Source organism: Barbus barbus (genome assembly GCF_936440315.1).
Source record: "Barbus barbus genome assembly, chromosome: 20".
Lineage (NCBI taxonomy): Eukaryota > Metazoa > Chordata > Actinopteri > Cypriniformes > Cyprinidae > Barbus > Barbus barbus.
This window is the reverse complement of record NC_136748.1, coordinates 30252155-30273822: the sequence shown is the minus strand read 5'-3', so window position 1 is coordinate 30273822 and position 21668 is coordinate 30252155. Positions and strand designations below refer to the sequence as shown.

General features: G+C 34.5%; 2 protein-coding genes across 3 annotated transcripts in view; one reads left to right on the top strand and one right to left on the bottom strand.

Annotated features, from left to right (window-relative positions):
* Positions 1–358: 358 nt before the first annotated feature.
* LOC306886300 (dnaJ homolog subfamily C member 17-like) overlaps positions 359–21668 on the bottom strand; it is a 56882-nt gene continuing 35572 nt past the window's right edge. Inside the window, exon 11 of the mRNA XM_079443299.1 lies at positions 359–1631. Within this exon, the coding sequence (XP_079299425.1) occupies positions 1509–1631 (123 nt within the window). The 3' untranslated portion in view covers positions 359–1508. The remainder of the gene's footprint in view (positions 1632–21668) is intronic.
* LOC306886303 (cdc42 effector protein 3-like) lies at positions 15011–21194 on the top strand. 2 transcript variants are annotated; one of them, XM_079443309.1, is made up of 3 exons: positions 15011–15391; positions 17203–17278; positions 18643–20754. In XM_079443309.1, exon 3 carries the CDS (start codon positions 18705–18707, stop codon positions 19275–19277), a length of 573 nt encoding a protein of 190 aa, XP_079299435.1. In that variant the 5' UTR covers positions 15011–15391; positions 17203–17278; positions 18643–18704; the 3' UTR covers positions 19278–20754. The 2 variants fall into 2 exon arrangements, with proteins under 2 accessions (XP_079299435.1, XP_079299434.1); XM_079443308.1 differs by having other exon boundaries at positions 15109–15391; positions 17200–17278; positions 18643–21194.

Genomic DNA, 21668 nt, shown 5'->3' with positions numbered 1-21668 from the left:
TGTGTTGGTATGGATGTCAGAGTGTGGTTTGTATGTGTCATAAAAACAAATTGTGTGTGTTCTTGTAATATTTGAGATAAACTCTACTGTAAATCACAAATCCAAGCACTGTGAGCACCAGCGGTGTTTTGCTGGCATCTAATGGGGAAAATCTGGTACTGCGCCCAAACTATTTTTTTGAGATATCAACATCAAATTTGGATTAGATGTATAGCTTTGATTTACTAGCAAGTTTAGAGTTCAACATATTTCATAAAATATATATTTTATATAAAATATTGTTCATAAATCATTTTCATAAACTTAAACCTCTATAACTTTTGTTTGGTTTCACTTTTTAAACTTTTTTTTTTTTTTTACTTCAACAATAATCTGCCATGGGTCTTCTTTAAAGTCTGTGCTCCTAAGTTTCACATTTTTATGACAGTTTTTTGACATGGACCTATGTGTAACTTGATTAATTGGTGCACATTGTTCCAAATGAATAACATTTCTGAAAAATGTGGTAATTTACACTGCTTTTAAAATAATACATTTCATTTTGGGCTGTCACAATGGATGTCTAGATTACCTTGAGATCTGCTGGCATTCGCTTTCAACTCAAAGAAAGAATGCAACCTACCTGCTGCCTTCGCTGAAGACTGAGCCAATCAGCTGAGCTGTAAAAGTCATGTGACTAATGACTCGAGCCACAGGATTGGCCGATGATGCCACAAGAAACAGAAAGACAGCAGAAAGTAAACAGAAGTCCACTGTCACATGCATAAAATAAGACAAATATAGCATTATAAAATGCTCTTAGAAACATAATGGATGAAAATTAAATCTCAAGCATCATCATAATAAAGAAAGCATATTGTGTGTGTTTCTTATATTCAAACAAAAATATTCTGTTTCCACCACAGAATTAAAAATAATGACTTTTAACTCATAATTCTCATGTTTTTCAGAATATGGATTGCAATAAATAAAGTTGTGAGATATAAACTCATAATTGCAATAAAAATGTCATTTTTTGCATTAAGCATAAAGAAATAAGTTAATGAGATAAAGATCAAGCCCTCAGACAAATCAGTTCATTACAGCGAGATTTCACGTCAGTAAAGCACTTTAAAATCTCTCAGTCAATGCAACCGATAAAAAAATATTTATTTTAAAGAAACAATCACACTTTAAATGCAAAATATTTCACAAATCATAATAATAATCATCTGTTTGTCCAAACAATGCCATCCTGCATCGCCTCAGTCCAGAGTGTTAATTTGACCGGGAGGATTCAACACTAAACACAAAGAGTTTTCATTCCCATATTCCTTTACTTTAATAGAATGACACTATTGTCTTTCGTAGAGCTAAACTGAACTCATTTCATAATTGATGAACTTTACAACATTGAAAACAAATAAATATGACTGGACTTGCCAGAAAAGCACTATAAAATCTTCATCAAAAGGCTTTATTAATCAGTGGGAGTTTAATTCTTGGTAAAATGCTGCGACTGAAGTGAGTCACGCCGTCTCGTCCTCTTCCTCCTGCCTCTTCATCTCCTCGATCAGCCTCTTCCTCTCTTCAGCCTGTCTGAGTCTCATCAGCACCACGCTCTCGTAATCCCGCTCGCTGCGCAGACAACTCTGAAACACACACACACACACACACACACACACACACGTTACAGTCAGCAGGTGTGATGAAGGCTAATTTAAGTGAAGACAAGTCAAGGAATAAAGTTAAATGCAATACATCAGAATGTTCTCTAAATGTAAATTAGTTGCATTAGCAAAGTTTGAAAATACAACTTCCAGTAGATTTACACTCTTTTTAACTGTATACACTGTAAAAAATCAAAAGTTGAGAAAACTTAAGGCAACCAGCTTCAGGAGATTTGAGTTTTCTCAACTTGTTGTTTTCAGATTACACAACAAAAGGTTGAGGAAACTCAAACATCTCCTGAAGCTGGTTGCCTTAAACTTTTCAACTCTCAACTTTCTTTTTTTTTTTAACAGTAATCAAAGCGCAAAAAAGTGCTGTTCTTCCTCTGTTTCTGTCTTGTTTTCCTTGAGAAGCAGTAAATAAGTCTTGTTTTCTGATGAATTGATCAAAATGAAGTGAGTTTATGGTTTAAAAAAAGAGCAAATATCTGCCAGTGGGTTCAGAAAGATGAACTTCATTCAAAGCCTAAACAAGTTTTCATTCACTGATTGACATATTAATTCTTATTTTAAGCAAAAACTCGTTTAATTCTGTTCCATTTCTCAGAGAACAAGGCTTCATAACTTCAGTTTGCATCTTAATTAAATGCATCATGATTTAAGGATGTTTAGATATTTATATTAGAATACAAAGCAAAAATACTGAGGAAGATATTAATTTTTAGTAATGCATGCAACATTTTATGCCACAACCTTATGAATTTAAGACTTTTGGCTTTGATTTAGGACTTGAATTTGTAAAAAATGTGACTTTTTAAGACCTGCAGAAACTCCGCAAGAGAGTGGATGGATGGATTTCTGTAATGTATTAGCTTCGTCTTAAATAGAAATAGACTGTTAAAAATAGCCAAATGTGATTGTATTGTAGATATAAAGTGCACCGTAAAAGATTCTGCAGGTCAAAACTTTGATGCAAATTTCATGCATTGAAAAATTTTATTTGGCTCAATTAAATTACATGAACTAAATGTGTATTACATTTGCATTTGAATTGCTCTAAGTAAAAATTCTTAATGCAACATAAAATGTGTCCCTGGAGCACAAAAGCAGTCTTGAGTCGCTGGGGTATATTTGTAGCAATAGACAACAACACATTGTATGGGTCATAATTATAGATTTTTATTTAACGCCAAAAATCATTAGGATATTAAGTAAAGATCATGTTCCATGAAGATATTTAGTAAATTTCCTACCGTAAATATATCAAAACTTCATTTTTGATTAGTAATATGCATTGCTAAGAACTTCATTTGAACAACTTTAAAGGAGATTTTCTCAATATTTAGATTTTTTTGCTCCCTCAGATTCCAGATTTTCTAATAGTTGTATCTCAGACAAATATTGTCCTATCATAACAAACCATACATCAATGGAAATATTATTAATTCAGCTTCAGATGATGCATACATCTCAGTTTCAAAAAATTGACCCTCATGACTGGTTTTGTGCTCCAGAATTTGTTCAGTTTGAGTCACTGGTGTGTAGTTCCTGTTGTGTTTCGGGGCACTGCTGTCTGATTCAGCCTTTCTTCAGCATTAGATCACACACAAACATCTCAGGAATCACCTTCAGCGCCACAAACTAAACCTGAGCATGGAACAGCATTTATTAATCCTGGTCAATTTGAACATTTACTAATACATTATTAAAATGAAAAGTTGTATTGATATCATTTAATAAATATGATCTAACATGAATTAGCAATGAAGTTGTATTTTTATTAACTAACATAAAAAAAGAGTAATAAATACTAACAAATGTTTTTTTTCTCATTGTTAGTTAATGCATTAACTAATGGAACCTTATTGTAGTCTTACCATAAAAATGTACATTATGAATTTCTGTAAAGATGCTTTTTGTATTGAATAAAAGGAAACGTCTTTCATTATTTTTATTTATTTACTTTTTATATTTATTTTCCCATTCAGTTTTGTATTTTGTTGTGGTCTTGTAAAACATAATTTCAAAACAAAATGCAATTTATATACACACATATATAATATATAAAGTGGTGTGAAAAAGTGTTTGCCCCCTTCCTGATTTTTTATTTTTTTGCATGTTTGTCACACTTTAATGTTTCAGATCAAACAAATTTAAATATTAACAAAGATAACACAAGTAAACACAACATGCAGTTTTTAAATGAAGGGAAAACAAAATTCAAACTTTTGTTCTTTAATATTTTGAATTGTTTTTAGTTTTATTTTTTTAGTTTTTTCATTTAAATGTTAAGTTTTGAAATTTTGTATGAATTTGACATTTTTATTTAATTTCTTTATTTTTAAAATGTGTATAGGTAGTATTTATAAAGTTTTAGCTTTTAGTTTTGGATCTGTGTTTAGTTGTTTTAATACAATTGATTGCTTCTGTTGTCCTCATTTATAAGTCACTTTGGATAAAAGCGTCTGCTAAACGACTAAATAATAATATATATATATATATATATGTATGTATGCATGTACATACACTGAAGACATATTATATATATTTATTTAATTAATTAATTTAAAAAAACAGCCCCAACCCTTAATATATTAAAAATATTTTTATATTTCAATAAACAAAAATGACTGGAGCCATATAAAAATGTTAAATGAAAACTTATTTGATCCAAATGGAATGGAAGTGCCATTGAAAAAAAAAAAAAGGATAAATATAATATATATATTTATATTATTATATTATATTATATATAAAAATGTTTAGAAGTCGTGGGCTAATGGTTAGAGAGTCGGACTCGTAATCCAAAGGTTGCGGGTTCGAGTCTCGGGCCGGCAGGGATTGTAGGTGGGGGGAGTGAATGTCCAGCGCTCTCTCCACCCTCAATACCACGACTGAGGTGCCCTTGAGCAAGACACCGAACCCCCAACTGCTCCCCGGGCTGCCCACTGCTCCGGGTGTGTGTTCACTGCTGTGTGTGTGTTCACTGCTGTGTGTGCACGATGGATGGGTTAAATGCAGAGCACGAATTCCGAGTATGGGTCACCATGCTTGGCAGTACTTCACTAAAAAAAAGAAAAAAAAGAAGCAAAAACAAATAGTGAGCTGAATGATGTCATATAACGAGTGAAGAGAAACAGGATCAATGGCTGTGAAGGGTTTAAGGCCACAGATGAAGCTGACAGTGGCTGAGACCGAGTGCGTGTCTACAAAACCAAGACAAGCAGAGAAAGTGATTCTGCAGGGTTAGAAGCATCTGGAAGAGATGACCCGGGTCTTGCATCAACCACAGAGAAAGAGAGAGAGAGAGAGAGAGAGAGAGACAGACAGAGAGAGAGAGAGAGACAGAGAGAGAGCGAGGGGAAGCACAGCATTCCGGAAGGAGGGCCGCGATTATCATTCCAGCTCCATGAGCTCAGGCTCCATCTCCCACCTAACCAGCAAATATCACGCAAGCTCAATTAAGTAAATAAACAACTGCTGCATCTTCAATAAACTAAACAAAAGTGGCATCACTTTACACATACAAACTTTCCACAGCTCTGTGCTGAAGCCAGAGCCTGAAGTAGAAGCAGCGACCCAGTTTCCAGAGGAAGAGTGCCGGCTCGTGACACAAAAATGGGTCACAGGTCTGAACACACTGTTCTTCCCTGCTCCAGAGGCACAGGAAAGACTTCTTAACGTGAAAAAGTATTCCATTTCAAATTAATGCTGCTCTTTTCAACTTTCTATCCATCTGTGAATCCTGAAAAATTAAATATATCAGGGTTTCCACAAAAATATTGTGCGGTTTTCAACATTGCTAATAATCAGAAATGTTTGTTGATCAGTAAATCAGTATATTATTATGATTTCTGAGGATCATGTGACACTGAAGACTGGAGTAATGATGCTGAAAATACAGCTGCAGATCACAGAAATACATTACAGTTTAACACATATTCACATTTTAACAGTCATTAGAAATGGTAAAAAAAAATATCTAAAATTTTACTGTTTTTCTTATATTTTTAAACAACAAATTGCAGCCTTGGTGAGCAGAAGAGCCCGACCCCAAAATTGTGCAAGTTATTAGTTTGAGTTTGCATGATGTAATAATATTTTACTGTTTTTATGATATTTTTGATCAAATAAATAAACTTCTCAACCAGAGTATACATGATCATATGATTAATAGGACAGTAATAATAATACACTTAAGGTCATGCATTCAATCAAACTCTACAGCACTTTGATGCATGTAACACAGAAATAAATAAATAAATCATAATAATAATAATCTATTTCAGTCTTTGATTTTAAAGTAAACTGTTGACTTTTTATGGTACTTTTATATTATTGTCCTATTGAATGACTGTTGAATAATTTATTTTTACATTTTTAATCAATTAAATAGTATATTTTATAAAAATAATTTTTATTACATTAAATTAACTTTTTTCTTCATTAAATAACATTTTATAAAAATTATTTTATTAAATAACTTTTTATTTTATTAATAATATTGGATTAATTTTATAAAATTTAAGTCATTTGGTCACTTTTTGTCTTTTTTATATTCTATTTAGCTTTATTTTTTATATTTCTAATTTTTATTTAAGATTTTCCTCTAATATTTGTATTTTATTTGAGCTTTTCCAATGAATGAAATGATTTTTACTAGTGCTGTCAAACAATTAATCGCGATTAATCGCATATACATATATTATGCAAACAAAAACTTTTATTTTGGATGCGATTAATCGCGATTAATTGTTTAACAGCACTAATTTTTTCTGGTTTTAATTGTAGTTAATAACAACACTGCACAAGAATGAGAAAAACACAAGCATGAGTTCACACCTAATTCTCTTCATTTGCTCTTCGTTTTGTTCTTGTGTTTATCAGTAATTGAAAAAGAAATCGCCCGAAGCGCTCATGTTTGCCTGACCAAAATCACTCAACAACATCACGTAATTACGCCTTCCAAACTCATGATCAGACTTCCCAGCATGCCGTGTGTCTGTCTGCGGTTCATGACAGTGCGGCGTGTAAAACACAACGGGACCAAACCACAGAGAAACAGCAGAAGAAACGAACGCCGGTGACATCAGACATGAATCAGACGCTGAACGCTGACATCACATCCAGACGCTTCTGAGTGTGAACGCAACTCATCTCAACATAAGACAACAACAGCTGTTAAATGAGCTCATGTCAACTGACAACTCTTTTTTCTTTCTTATACTGAAAGCTGAAATGGGAAAAAAATAACGCCCATAGCAATAAGTTTAATCCAATCTGAACTGAAATGTTATATTTCAGAAGCGTCTGGATGTGATGTCAGCGTTCAGCGTCTGATTCATGTCTGATGTCACCTGCGTTGTTTTCTGCTTTTGTAATTTTTATTTATCTTTTTTTCATTCTAGTTTTAGTTTTAGTAATTTTTAAAACTTATTTCTGAAAAAAAAATTGCATCTAATATTCATATTTTATTTCAGCTTTATTTCAGTTAATGGGAAAAAAATATATGTTAATAAAAGTTTTAGTTAACTATGTATGTCATCTTTAAAAAAAAAAAAATTTTTTATTTCATTTTAAGTAATTTTAGTATTTCAACTCAACTTAAACTGACTTTAGTTCATTGCCAAAGCAACATTTTTAATTTGTTTGTTTTTCTAAGTTTTCTATTTTATTTCAGTTAATAAAAATGATTTGTAATAGTTTTAGTTAATAATGTGTGCTTTATATATGTGCTCTTAATTTTTTTATTCAGTTTTAGTTTTAGAAATGTTGCTACTTAAAATTAAACTTATTGAGTTGCCAAGGAAACATTTCTAATTTTTAAGTTATTAATGTTTTCTTGTAACATTTGTCTTATTTTATTTCAGTTAACTACAATTAGTTTTAATGATATATACTTGTAATTTTTCTTTTTTTCATTTCTTTTTAGCCTCAATTTATTTTTTACTTACGTTTCAGTAATTGTAGTACTTAAACTTATTTTAGTTTGTAATATTATTTTATTTAGTATTTCTAATTTGTAATTGTTAAAGGTTTTCATGTAATATTTATATTTTATTTCATATTTATTTAGTTTCAGTTAACGATACATACTTGTAATTTTTTATTAGTTTTTAATTTCTAATTTAGCCTTAATTTATTTTTATTTCAGTTTTAGTAATTAAGTAGCATTTAAAATTAGACTTATTTCAGTTAGTTGCCAAGGCAACAACAACTAATCTAACAGACATGGACTAAAATCCTGATCTGTAACCAAACCACAACTTTTACAAGAAACACAAACACATGCAGGTGAATGTGATGAACTGTGTTTGTTCTGTGTCTGGCAGACGTCACACAGCCAGATAAACACACACACACACTTAAGAAGGATGACTTCAGTTAATGTAAGGATCTGGAGGAGATGACAAGCAGAACATCTGTCCTCTTCACAGCTGTTCAGATCTCTGGACTCATGGCTCTTCTCAAGAGTGTTCAGGTGCGAGTCATGAAAACCTGAGAGCGTTAGAGGAGAACCTCATTCATCCTCCTCCACATCTGAGTGATAAACGAGTGTCAGACGCTTAATTAAGATCATTATGAGGCTCAAAACAGCAGCTACAACAACACCAAATTAAGAGAAATTAACAGATCAAATGAGACTGAATGGAGAAACAATATGACCCACCAATCACAAGGATTGTTTATTTACTAGTCACTAAAATTCACACTTTTTTGTGTAAAATTATAAGCATAATTATTTTCAGTGTCTGTTTTTTAACCAAGGAGTCTTAAATATTGCTATATTATTCCCATAATTATCTGCTACAGCTGAAAGTAGTTTATAAATGTTTATGACCTCCTATTATTTGAGAAACTACATGTAAAAAAAAAGAAAGATAAAATTAATAAATATAATACACATTGTATATATAAAAAATAAAAACTTGAATATAAATACACTGCTCACAAAAAGTTAGGGATATTTGACTTTCGGATTAAATTGATGGGAAATGTAAAAAGTTCATGCTACAGTGATATTACATCATGAAAGTAGCGCATTTAAGTAGAAGCATGCAATGGTAATTTCTTCATCTCAAACTATTTACTGAAACAAAAGCTAACAACAGTGGTGGGTATATCACAACAAAAAATGTCAATGTCTCAACTTGTCATGTGTTCTTGAGCATCAATTACAGCTTGGCAACGACGTCTCATGCTGTTCACAAGTCAACTTATTGAATCCCATAGAAAACCTACGGGATCAACGGAGTCGTTGTGTAGAGGGTTGTAACCCTGCACCCCAGAACCTCAATGACCTGAGGGCAGCCCTTCAAGAAGAGTGGGATGCCATGCCTCAGCAGACAATAAGTCGACTTATGAACAGCACGAGACGTCGTTGTTATATGGTTCAGATGGTGTCAAGCATGTGTCAAGCGGCAACCAGGTGAGGAGTACAAAGAGAAGTGTGTCATGCCTACAGTCAAGCATGGTGGTGGGAGTGTCATGGTCTGGGGCTGCATGAGTGCTGCCGGCACTGGGGAGCTACAGTTCATTGAGGGAACCATGAATGCCAACATATACTGTGACATACTGAAGCAGAGACTGGGCCGCAGGGCAGTATTCCAACATAACCACCCCAAACACACCTCCAAGACGACCACTGCCTTGCTAAAGAAGCTGAGGGTAAAGGATGGACTGGCCAAGCATGTCTCCAGACCTAAACCCTATTGAGCATCTGTGGGGCATCCTCAAACGGAAGGTGGAGGGTCTCTAACATCCACCAGCTCCGTGATGTCGTCATGGAGGAGTGGAAGAGGACTCCAGTGGCAACCTGTGAAGCTCTGGTGAACTCCATGCCCAAGAGGGTTAAGGCAGTGCTGGAAAATAATGGTGGCCACACAAAATATTGACACTTTGGGCCCAATTTGAACATTTTCACTTAGCGGTGTACTCACTTTTGTGGCCAGCGGTTTAGACATTAATGGCTGCGTGTGTTGAGTTATTTTGAGGGGACAGCAAATTTACACTGTTATACAAGCTGTACACTCACTACTTTACATTGTAGCAAAGTGTGTTGTTACATGAAAAGATATAATAAAATATTTACAAACATGTGAGGGTGTACTCACTTCTGTGAGATACTGTAATAGAGATAGATATAGAAAAATTGGTTAAAAATTAATTAAATATGATTTTAATTAAATTCAAATTAAATATATATATGCGCATTTATAAAATATAAGAGTGAAATATAAAATTAAAATATTTAATAAAATGTGTAAACTGAAAAAAAAATGAAATAAGTGAATTTTAAAAAAGTTAAAAGTTGCTTCAAAATTATGAAAAAATAAATAGTACATAAAATAATTTAAAAATGTGGCACAACTTACTCAATTATTGTTTGACTGTACAGCAATTTCTTTTGCAGAGTTAAAGAATAAAAAAGCGTACCCAGGACACCTGGTCACACAATACTGACAAAAGGCTAAAGCAAATAAAGGTATTTGAACACAATAAAGACGTAGTTGCACACAACATGGAGCTTTTCATACTTGCATCCATAAGAAAAACACGATTGAGTGAGCATGCACGACTGTGTTAATGTGGCAGCAACAAACCTCAGTACTAAAAGAGACGAGATAAACACAACTAACTTTAACTTGATTGGCAAAATAGTCTTCAAGCTGTTTGTGATCATGACAGTAATAGTTTTGGAGCGATAACTCCCATCATGCCAACAGCTACAGAACACAGATGTTCAGAAATATTCACTATACAACATAATAACACTGATTTTCTGAGTAAAAGCTCATTAATGTGCAGCAGATTCGAGCACATTTTCTTCATTATAACGTCAGTGCCATTCAGGAAAGAATGTAACACACACCCACGATTATTCATTAAAATCCTGCTGTAATTACAGTAAAGCTGGCATAATGTGTGTGATCCCATCTGATCTCATTAATGTGCAGCGCAGAGCACAAATATTGCTTGAGGAGGTAAACATCTCAGAAGGACAGAAGTATATTAGCACGCACACCGCATTAATAACGCGCAGAAGCATTTACAACCTGAACATCACATACAATAAAAATACAAACATTATATTACTGTTCTTGAGAAAGATGCTAAAATAATGCACTAAATATATGCATATACATATGTAAGATTTTTTTTTAAATAAATTAATATTTGTATTCATCAAGAATGCATTCATTTGTTCAAAAGTGACAGTAAAGACATTTATAATGTTACAAAAGATTTATATTTAAAATAAATGCTGTTCTTTTGAACTTTATATTTATCTGTGAATTCTGAAAAATAAAATGCATCAGTTTCCACAAAAATATTAATGTTTTCAACATTGATAATAATCAGAAATGTTTCTTGAGCTGCAAATCAGTATATTATTATGATTTCTGAAGATCATGTGACACTGAAGACTGGAGTAATGATGCTGAAAATACAGCTTTGATCACAGAAATAAATTACAATTTAACACATTCGCATAGAAAACACTTATTTTAAATCTAAATAATTTTTCACAATTTTTTACTGTATTTCTAATCAAATAAATGCAGCATTGCTGAACAGAAGAGACATCTTTCAAAAACATAAAAAAAAGTTGATGAATGAACCATAGTGTATATAGTCTAGTCTGTTCCAAAACCTAGTGCACTCCCTACCTAGACAGCATTTTAAGGGATCACAGACATTCTTCATGGAGAAGGCAATCCCAGAATACACAACAGTGCATGGCGGAGAAATCAAGAGAAATGTTTATTATAAATATATTGCATTCAATACCAAAATGCAATAGTCTAATTCAAAATGCACTTTTATACACATTTTAATGTGCAAATTAGTCACTAATGCCGCCTATGAAGACAATATGAGAGTGTTGAGCAGGCGATATATCGTCATAATCACTTATAGGATTGTTTAGCTGAGCGATGAAGAGTAAAAAGAAAAGACGAAGACCAATAATTAGACAAAAGCAGCCGCGAGAGCACTTGGAAGCATTTCCGAGAAACAAGAAAAACAGAGTACAAGAAGAAATCTGTACAAAACACAACCGCAGAAACCAGAGTCTGGATGCGACTCAGCAATCTCTGGCTCTCGAAAACAAGGCCAAAGTCATCAAGACGCATAGCAGGAATAAGGCTAAAGTCAGTTTGGTGTGGCTGTTGGGCCTCGGACAGCAAAAGCCGTCATATCGTCCTGATTATCTGTTTGCATGAAAGAGTTTCTGGTCAGAGAGCTGTTGAAATTCACAGTTCCAGCACTGGATAAACGTTATGATGAAGAGCTGATGTTTTGTTTATGTGAATGGTTGCATGTGTGGAGGAAGACCTGCTTCTTTGAAGCCGATGAAGGAAGGGCGGCCCTTTGTTTATTGGACGCTTTTGAAAGGACTCTGATGGAAAGCAAGCATGGAGAAAACCCAGTTCTTGAGCTTCCCCTCAGAATCTGGCGTCCATCCGGGATCCCAGCAGGAACATTGGGTGATCTTTTCATGTTGTTAGGGACGAAAAAAAAACAGTGCTTCCCTTAACTCTGTTCAGGGCATTTTCGAATGTCTAGACAAAATATTTCATAACAGAATGTCCCAAGTCTGTCCTGGAATAACACTGGAGCACTTGACAAACACAAGGACACGCAGAGCAAATGTTTAGAGCCGTTCTACTATCCTGAACATCAAGCTGCTCTTTTCCAGTAACTGTAATATACTGTCGTCTGTTTGTCAGAATCTGTGACTGGATGCTGTTGTGTTTTGGAAATGAGCAAGTTGTCAGGGTGAACAGGTTTTATCTGTCTGCCGGGAAACCGAACACTTCTGAGGAACAACTCTTCACTGGATTTGCCAAAGTTTGTGAGGATCATAGTATCTAGTAGGGTTGCAGTATTGTCATTACGGTTCTACCGTAAGTAATGTCGTATGTGGGGCAGTTGCTAAAATGTTCGAACACTTGAGCCTGCAAATAAACATTAAATTGCGATAAATCACAGTAATGCACTCGAGATAATATCGTAGTTGCGATAAGTCATGTGCATCTTGTCAGTGAAGCACGGTTCTGTGATCAGTAGTAAATCTCCATCCAAAGGCCAGATAAACTCCAAATACGCCCCGCAGAAGAAATCCAGGAGATCCCTATCGCGCTTTCTGAATAAACAGAAGATTGAACTGCTTTCATTGAGTCACGTGACTAATAAACACACGACTACGGCGATATATGATTTATCTTAGTCCTTCTTAAAATTATTATTATAATAAAGTATATAATAATGCAATGCCTTTATCAGTGCTTAGAATACTATGAAATATGTTGCGTGCCTTATTCTGTGTAAGAAGCCACATCATCTCACAGAAGGATTTATTTGAAACACTCGACTGATGTTATGAAGTGAGTTTGGAGTCAAAACATGTTATTAAATGTGGTATTTTCATGTGTTTTCAGATGGAGCAGCATTTGCTACACGGAGCCGTAGTTCACTGAGAAGCTACGCAAACAACTTTATTATTGCAGTGCGAGTTCATAATACAAATGTATAATATCGTCTGCGATTTTTTTTACGTAGCATGTCAGTGAACTACGGCTCTGTGTAGTAAATGCTGCTCCATCTGGAGGCAGGTGATGGAGATTTACTACTGATTACAGAACCGGCTATCGCATGCGATTTATCATGCAGCCCTAAATGCAATAGCGTCTTTTTTTGTCCTGTCGCCTTTCTGTGGTGCCCTTTAGGGTAGATTTGAATTCTGTAGAATTCGCACCTTGTACGGTATTGTGCTTTTTCTGATGATTTTTTGAGATATCAACCTCAAATTTGGAACACAACTTTTATTAGATGTATGGCTTTGATGTTCTAGCAGGTTTAGAGTTCAACATGTAACAAAATATATATATATCAAATATTGTTCATAAAGCATTTTCATAAACTAAGTTCTATAACTTTTTTTGGTTTCATTTAAACTTTTTTTACTTCAATGATAATCTGCTATGGGTCTTCTTTAAATGAGACCAAACTTAAGTCTGTGCTCCCAAGCTTCCAGTTTTTATGACTGTTTTTTGACATGGACATTTTTGTCCACTATGGACCTAAGTGTAACTTTTTTGGTTACCAGATGGTGCCATTTTTTCAGGTTTGGTCTATAAAGGGTCTATAAAGCAAATACTTGCTTTATTCCTGTTTTCTGCTTCTGCATATTATAGAGCCAATTGGAAAATAATGCAGCTATAAGAGTGTGGTTTGCATGTGTGTCATAAAAAAAATTGTGTGTGTACGTGTGTTCTTGTAAAAATTGAGACAGAGAAACTCTACTGTAAATCACAAATCCAACCACTGTGAGCACCAGCGGAGTTTTGCTGTCATCTAATGGGGAAAATCTGGTACTGCGCCCAAACTAAATTTTACTGAAAGCTCATTTTTTGAGATATCAACCTCAAATTTGCAACACAACTTGTTTAGATTTATGGCTTTGATTTTCTAGCAGGTTTAGAGTTCAACATGTTTCAAATATAAAATATTCATAAAATATTGTTCATAAATCATTTTCATGAACTTAATGCTCCCAAGCTTCCAATTTTTATGACCGTTTATTGACATGGACATTTTTCTCCACTATGGACCTAAGCGTAACTTTTTTTTATTGATGCACAAGGGTTAAGCACCTTCGAACGCATCCCACATCTTTTGCAGAGTACACGAAGGTTAGTGAAATTTATTTACCTTCATTTTTATAGATGTCCTCTTTAACATTGCAGTACGTTTTATACATCTGAAAATGAGGTGTTGCACATTATTCACGCTATCTAGAGAGAGTGACTGAAAAGATATAACAAAAATAGCAATATTAGCAATAGTGACTGCTTTTGCTCAACTTCAGCAATGAAAATAGCTCTAAAATAACCAGTTTGCTTTTCTATACAACACACTGCATGTGTTTATCAAATATCCTCGAGCACATACATGGCATGTAAACAAAACAAGCAGTGGTTGGTCATTTTACTAGTTGGTCAGACAGTCACTTTCTGTCTGAGTGGGCGGTTCGTAGCCGGGATAAACTGTGATGTGCTTTATATTCATCAGAATGTTGGGAACCTCCTAAACTAGCATTAAAGCGCTTCATCTCTGGCCCTTCAGCCATAGCTTTTCACTGAATAAACTTGGATTCTCCTAGAAAAACAACAACAAGTCATGCCTAGACTTGACTCAGAATCAGAAGAAGGTAGAATCAGGTCTCGATGTCTGTGAGGTCATGGGCGTGAAGCAGGAATTATTACATGTCAACAGCACTTGTGTAACGCCGGTCCGCCTGTATATACACGTCCCAGAGCGAGAGACCGCTGTCATTACAAAGCCGGAAAGGCTTTAGCAAAGCCTAGGGGAACAGGAAACCAGCAGCAGACACAATGACACAAGATTAGTAACGAGTGAAGCCTCTAAACGTGACGTTGACACGACAAGCCGTGCCCTTCCCAGCTTTCACAGGAGCATGATGAAAGCCAGAGCGAAACGGCTCAGGTGAACTTCCTCAGTATCTGAGAACACACTGCCCAGAAGTTACGTTACCAGGTGTGACATCAGCACAGACCAAACAAACGCCGAGCTTTAGGGAGGACTCCATCTGCACCTGCGGAGCTTCACCTGTTTGACAATCTCTGGACTTTAACACTCAGGATCTACGACGGACTCTGTACTGTAGAAGAAGAGCTTAAAAACAAGACAAAACTGCAAAGATCTCTTGAGTTACGGTAAGAGAAAGTCTTTGTTTTGCCTTGAGCGACACTTCAGATCACTTCCACTATTTCACTTCCACTATCATTAAATGGCACTGCATTCATAAAGCCATAAACTGGTTGCACTCTTAAAAATCAAAGGTTCTTTATTGGGCATTTATGGTTCCATGAAAAACCTTCAACATCCACAAAACTAAAGGTTCTTGAAACAAAACAAAATTCTTCAGATTATCAAAATATAAGAAGAAATGGTTATTTTCAGAACTGTTCACTGAAGCATTCTTTGTGGAACCAAAAACGGTTCTTCTACACTTTAAAAAATTAATGGTTCTTTATTGGCGTCTTGGTTCTATGAAGGACCTTCAACATCTACAGAATCTTTCAACTGTGCAGAAGGTTCTTTATAGTGGAAAAACGTTCTTTAGATCATTAAAAAGTTCTTCGAACAAAGAAAATAATGGTTCTTTGAAGAACCGATCACTGAAAGGTTTTTAGGGGAACCAAAAATGGTTCTTCTACTCTTTATTGGCATTGATGGTTCCATGAAGAATCGTTACCATCCATGGAACCACTAAAGGTTCTTTATAGTGAAAAAAGGTTCTTCAGAATATTGAAATGTGATTCACACTAAGAAGAAATGGTTATTTTAAGAACTGTTTACTGGAAGGTTCTTTAGGGAGCCAAAAATAGTTCTTCTATATGACATCTATAGAATCTTTCCATTGTGCAAAAGATTCTTAAAAGTGGAAAAAGATTTTGTAGGGGTCTAAAAAGTTCTTTGCACTAAGAAAAAAATTATTTTAAGAACTTACCTTTGAAAGGCTCTTTGGGGAACCAAAAAGGGTTGTTCTACAGTCAAGGGCCTTTTCATTGGCGTCTTGGTTCCATGAAACACTTTTAATATCCATGGAACAAAAAAAAGGTTCTTTATAGTGGAAAAAAGGTTCTTTACATCATTACGATGTGCTTCAAACCAAGAAAATAATGGTTCTTTGAAGAAATTATCACTGAAAGGTTCTTTGGGGAACCGAAAATGGTTCTTGTACATTCTTAAAAACAAAAGTTCTTTATTATTGGCTTTGATGGTTCCATGAAGAACCTTTAAAGTCGATGGAACAAACAAAAGGTTCTTTATAGTGTAAAAAAGGTTATTTACATCATTAAGATGTGCTTCAAACCAAGAAAATAATGGTTCTTTGAAGAAATTATCACTGAAAGGTTCTTTGGGGAACCGAAAATGGTTCTTGTACATTCTTAAAAACAAAAGTTCTTTATTATTGGCTTTGATGGTTCCATGAAGAACCTTTAAAGTCCATGGAACAAACAAAAGGTTCTTTATAGTGGAAAAAAAGGTTCTTTAGATCATTAAAATGTTCTTCACACCAAGAGAATATTGGCTTTTTTATGGTTCTTTTATGGCATCACTGCAAAAACAAACATTTGGAATCTATATTTTTAATTATCTTTAGATTATTAAATTCTTCTTCACACTATGAAAAAATGGTTATTTTAGAAACTGACCACTGAAAGGTTCTTTGAGGAACCAAAAATGTTTTTTCTATTGCATTCGCTGCAAAAAACCCACCTTTATTTTTAAAAATGTAGCCAATTTTATGGCTTTATATAAAAGCAATGCCATAAAATGATGGTGAAAGTGAAATATTGGAAGTGTACGCTATTCTCAAAAAGATTTGCATCAATATAACATCCATATCAATGAAACATGATGAATATTTAGGGTTTTTGTAGCAGAATATCCAATGCTATTTAGAGAATCTCTCCGTTCAACCTGTTTTATAGCCTAACAAGTCTTGTCATGTTAGCAGAAACGCCTCTAACGTTTGTTGGCATCAGATCACAGATGTTCAGATGTGGGCGTGAAACACCTGCACACCTTTCAAGGTAAGACAAATTGGTTGTTTTGGTGATTTAGCATACATTTCCTTAAAAACAATCCACTTCTATCCTCCCTCCCTCTCGTTGCATGTTTGTAGAGGAATGCCGTTATGCGCTTGTCGTCTCCCGCTGCTACTAAAGTGCCGATAAAACCTTTATTGGCCAACAAAACATGTTTTCTGTAGTGCCATACAAATTTAAGGAGTGAGTGTTGCGAGTCACGAAAGCTGATCTAATGAACTGTAAACCGCGAAACAAGGCCGTGACCGTCCACACCAATGCCAACTGGAGTAAAGAGCTTCCTATGGACATTAATCACAACAAATGGGTCTAATTACTCTGTATACCAAACTAATTTAGCCAGATTCATACTTTAATGAGAGCGCTTTATGAGAACGTGCTCTGAGAATGCAGGTCACTTGTTACGCATGAATCCAGAATGCAATTGTGCAATTAAAATATGTGTAAATCTGATTTCATTTACATTCTCACGGAAGAATCAAGTCATTTGCTGTAAGTGAGAAAACGAAACATGCCAGCGGCTGTAAAGATGTCGCAATATCAACTGTTAATCTGTAACCAGCTGGAAGAAAACTTAATCTTAATCTAATCTCAATCAAATACTGGTTAAAATGAACAGCTATGTCTGAGATTGCTACAGCACATGTGCTGGACCAGAGAAAGTCTCTTCTGCTCACCAAGCCTGCATTTATTTAAAATACAGTAAAAACTGAAAGTGATAAAGTGACGTGACATACGACCAATTATGGTGTCAAGGCTGAATAAAAGTATTCATAATTTTTTATTAATTGAGACCCGAAACTCCAAATGTATGATATATAGGCTAATAAATCAATAAGGCTTATAGCATTTAAGAAGAATAATATAGAATATAGAAAAATATTTGCCATTTTTAACAGCCACTAAGAAAAAATATATTTATTTGAAATGCAAATATATATATAATAATATGCTTATAAATATATAATATATACAAATATATACTTTAATAAATTAAAATAATTTGAAATTAAAAAAATTAAAAACAAAAACTATTATACATACAGTACATACAGTACAAATTGATAAGGCTTATACAGAAGAAAAAAAATGTTTACGGTTTTAAAAAACCAAATACCTAATTTATTATGTATAGCCTAATAAAACAAAAAGGCTAAATATTAAAAATAGATTTTTTTACTGCCACTTTTGATCAATTTAATGCATCCTTTCTGAATAAAAATATTTATTTATTTCAAAATATGACTTTTTTAAATTTATTTTACCTTTTTGAATTGTATGTTTCCGTCGGGTAATTTTTAGTACAATTACTGTGAGGTTTGATGACTTATTCCTGTAATCTGTTCCAGAACCAATCTCTCTGCCACCAGCTGACGCTCCTCACATGCTGTCACACTGCTGAAGTCTAAAGATGCCCTTGAGGACGTTGTTACTCCGCAAACCCACTTCTGGACGCTGGCAGAGGAGGCTATCGAACCGAAAGGAGGTTTTGTCGGTCAATATGATCAGCCTTCCTCTGGGTGACTTCCGTCATCTCTCTCACATCGGCACGAGCGGACACTCGGACAGCTTCGGAGACCTGTCGTTCCTGAAGGAGGGCCACAGTCTCCTGCTGCAGAGCTCCAAGAGCGAGCAGAACCTGTTCCTCCCGCCGCCGCCCAAGCCGCCCCGCGTCAACCTGGATGAAGCGGGCCGGTGCAGCCCAGTCTGGGAGCATGTGCCAACCAGTCAGAGGCAGAAGTACAGCTCGCTTCCCCTCCTGGACACGGAGGAAGACGAGGACACGTGTTCACACACGGAGCCGACCGGCATCAGCTGGAGTCCTGCTCGCGGCAGCCTGAGCTCCGGACGGGATTCAACCCAAACCAACCCAGAGGAAACACAGCCGGACCAAACAGACTCTGCGTTCACGTTCAGTCTGGATCTGGGACCGTCCATACTAGACGCTGTGCTGCAAGTGATGGATAAAGTCCATCAACCGTGAACTGATACTAGGGCTGTCAAATAAAAATCCACATTTGTTGCATTCGAATTAGGGATGGGCGATATCTTATACAATGCGCTTTTCTCGTATTCGTCATCCTTTACTATCAAAATTCTTGCTACGGATGCGAAAACACAGAAAATCGAACCTGATCAGAATTTTTTTATGACAGACGAAAGTTTCAGAGGCAGTGTGTAAACGTGATTGACACAACGTGAGGCATTTATTTTTGTTAACGTGCGAAAATTTCGGACGAAGACCTTTAGTCTTCCAGCGATAATAACGATAAAGCCTAGTTGTTGACATATTTTTGTGTGCGACCGTGCGGAGCGACATTGTGGAAGGCGGATGTGAAATTGAGGAGGAATATGTCGCTAAACGAGGCACTCCTTCTGGAACTGTTTGGTCAGGGCTGTACAGTGCGACAAAAATCAGTCTGAGTCTTGAATAAATGTACAGTAACGTGTGTGATACAGGTTTGCATGTGTATGAGCCTGTTTACAAGCCTGTTGTCCAAAGATATCATTGATTGACATACTTTTCTCCAAATTAACTTCATAACATCAGTTAAGTGTTTGAAATAACTTTGTGATCAGACGTGGTTTCATATCACAGAATGAGGCAGAAATCATAATATACAGTGATAAAGGCTATGTTGATTCGCATTGCATTGTAAATATGCTTTATCTTTATAAAAATACCCAAGATTGCTTGAAGAACACAGATAAACCATATTGTCGCAATTGTGTTAATTGTAATCAAGTTTCCCAAGGTAAAATTTCTCTATCTGCCTTTTATTCAGCTACAGGGATAACTGGATACTTTTGTCCATATTAGGGATTTCCTGGAGCGTGTCAGAGCAATTACTTCTGCAATGCATTATGTGTAGTTTCTGCGCAAGAGCGCCCTCTGGCTTCCAGTATGAATTAAACGGTCATTACATTACATGTGTACTCCCTAATGCTCACAACTCCAGGGTAAAAATAGGAAAGATAATACTTTTTTCTAAAGAAACTTTTTTTTTTTTTTTTGTCTCTTGGTGGATGCATAAGATTCCCTGAATTATCGTTATTGATATTACTATCACAATAAGTGCCAGAAGTTATCATGATATATTTTTAAGCCCGTATCGCCCATCCCTAATTCGAATTTGAATATAATTTGAATATTGATAATATTTAAGTACAAATTTCAAATTTAGCTTTTCAGCTATTTTGACAGCCCTACTGGAAACGACCTGGAACTCGCTGCAGGAAGCTTGACGGAAAAGCAGCACTGTTTCTGATCAAACATCTGAACTCTGGACAATAATAACAACCCTCAAAACATTGCTCAAACAGACATTTCTTCCTGGAAATGCAGTGTGCGTTTCAGACCAGCGTTTTGCTGTCCAACCCCCACACCCTTTTTTTAGAAATACCCCCTTCGAATGAAGTCTGTTATATAATGTTGTGTAACAGTCTGACTGTCCACCATCAGATAATTCGTCAGTCAATGATTGCTGGAGTCTAGTTAATAATCGAGCTGCTTTTATTTGGCCTCTTCAAACGGTGATTTCCTTATCTGCTTTCTGAGCTTCAGTACATTGCATTTACAGCCTAAATGAACAGTCGTATGATCTATTATATCGAGCTATATTATTTCTATAAGGCAAACCTGTCAGGTCAGTTCAGTGGCAATCAGTCAGATTAACTATTAATATTAGTTCACACACTAGATCTACCAGTGGAAGGAAACAACAGTGATTCCTTAAAATGTTTTGATGAAAATGTATGTATTTATATATGTAAATATGCATATTAAAAACAATTTTATTTTTATTAAGCAACCAAGTGCCTAATTGCATTTGCATAATCACTGTGATTATATAAATGCAATTATGCACTTGGTTGCTTAAATAAATTGCAACAAAACACTAATCAAGCCTGTTAGTTTTTTTATATATATATATATATATATATATATATATATATATATATATATATATATATATATATATATATATATATATAAAAAATAATTCTCCTGTAGAATGCAATAAAAAAAAAATTAAGAAAAAAAGTTTTAATATTGACTAAATATTTTCAATAAAATATTTACAATAAAACAACAGCTATAAAGTTTTGTTTTTAAATATTTAAAATTAAAAAATATTTCTTAAATTATATTTTATATTTAAAAAAGTATTTATTATTTATTATATGTAGGCCTAATAACAGTAATTAAGAATAATAAATATATATATATATATATATATATATATATATATATATATATATTTTAAAGTATTATAAAAATCAAAACAAAATAAAAACTGTTATTAGCATTTATATTAAATATAACCAATAAGGCTTATAGCAATTAAAAAAATTACTTACAATATTTATGATC

What these genes read in the sequence shown, in the direction of transcription:
- LOC306886303 (XM_079443308.1), top strand. Translation starts at nt 18,705, where the DNA reads ATGCCCTTGAGGACGTTGTTACTCCGCAAACCCACTTCTGGACGCTGG.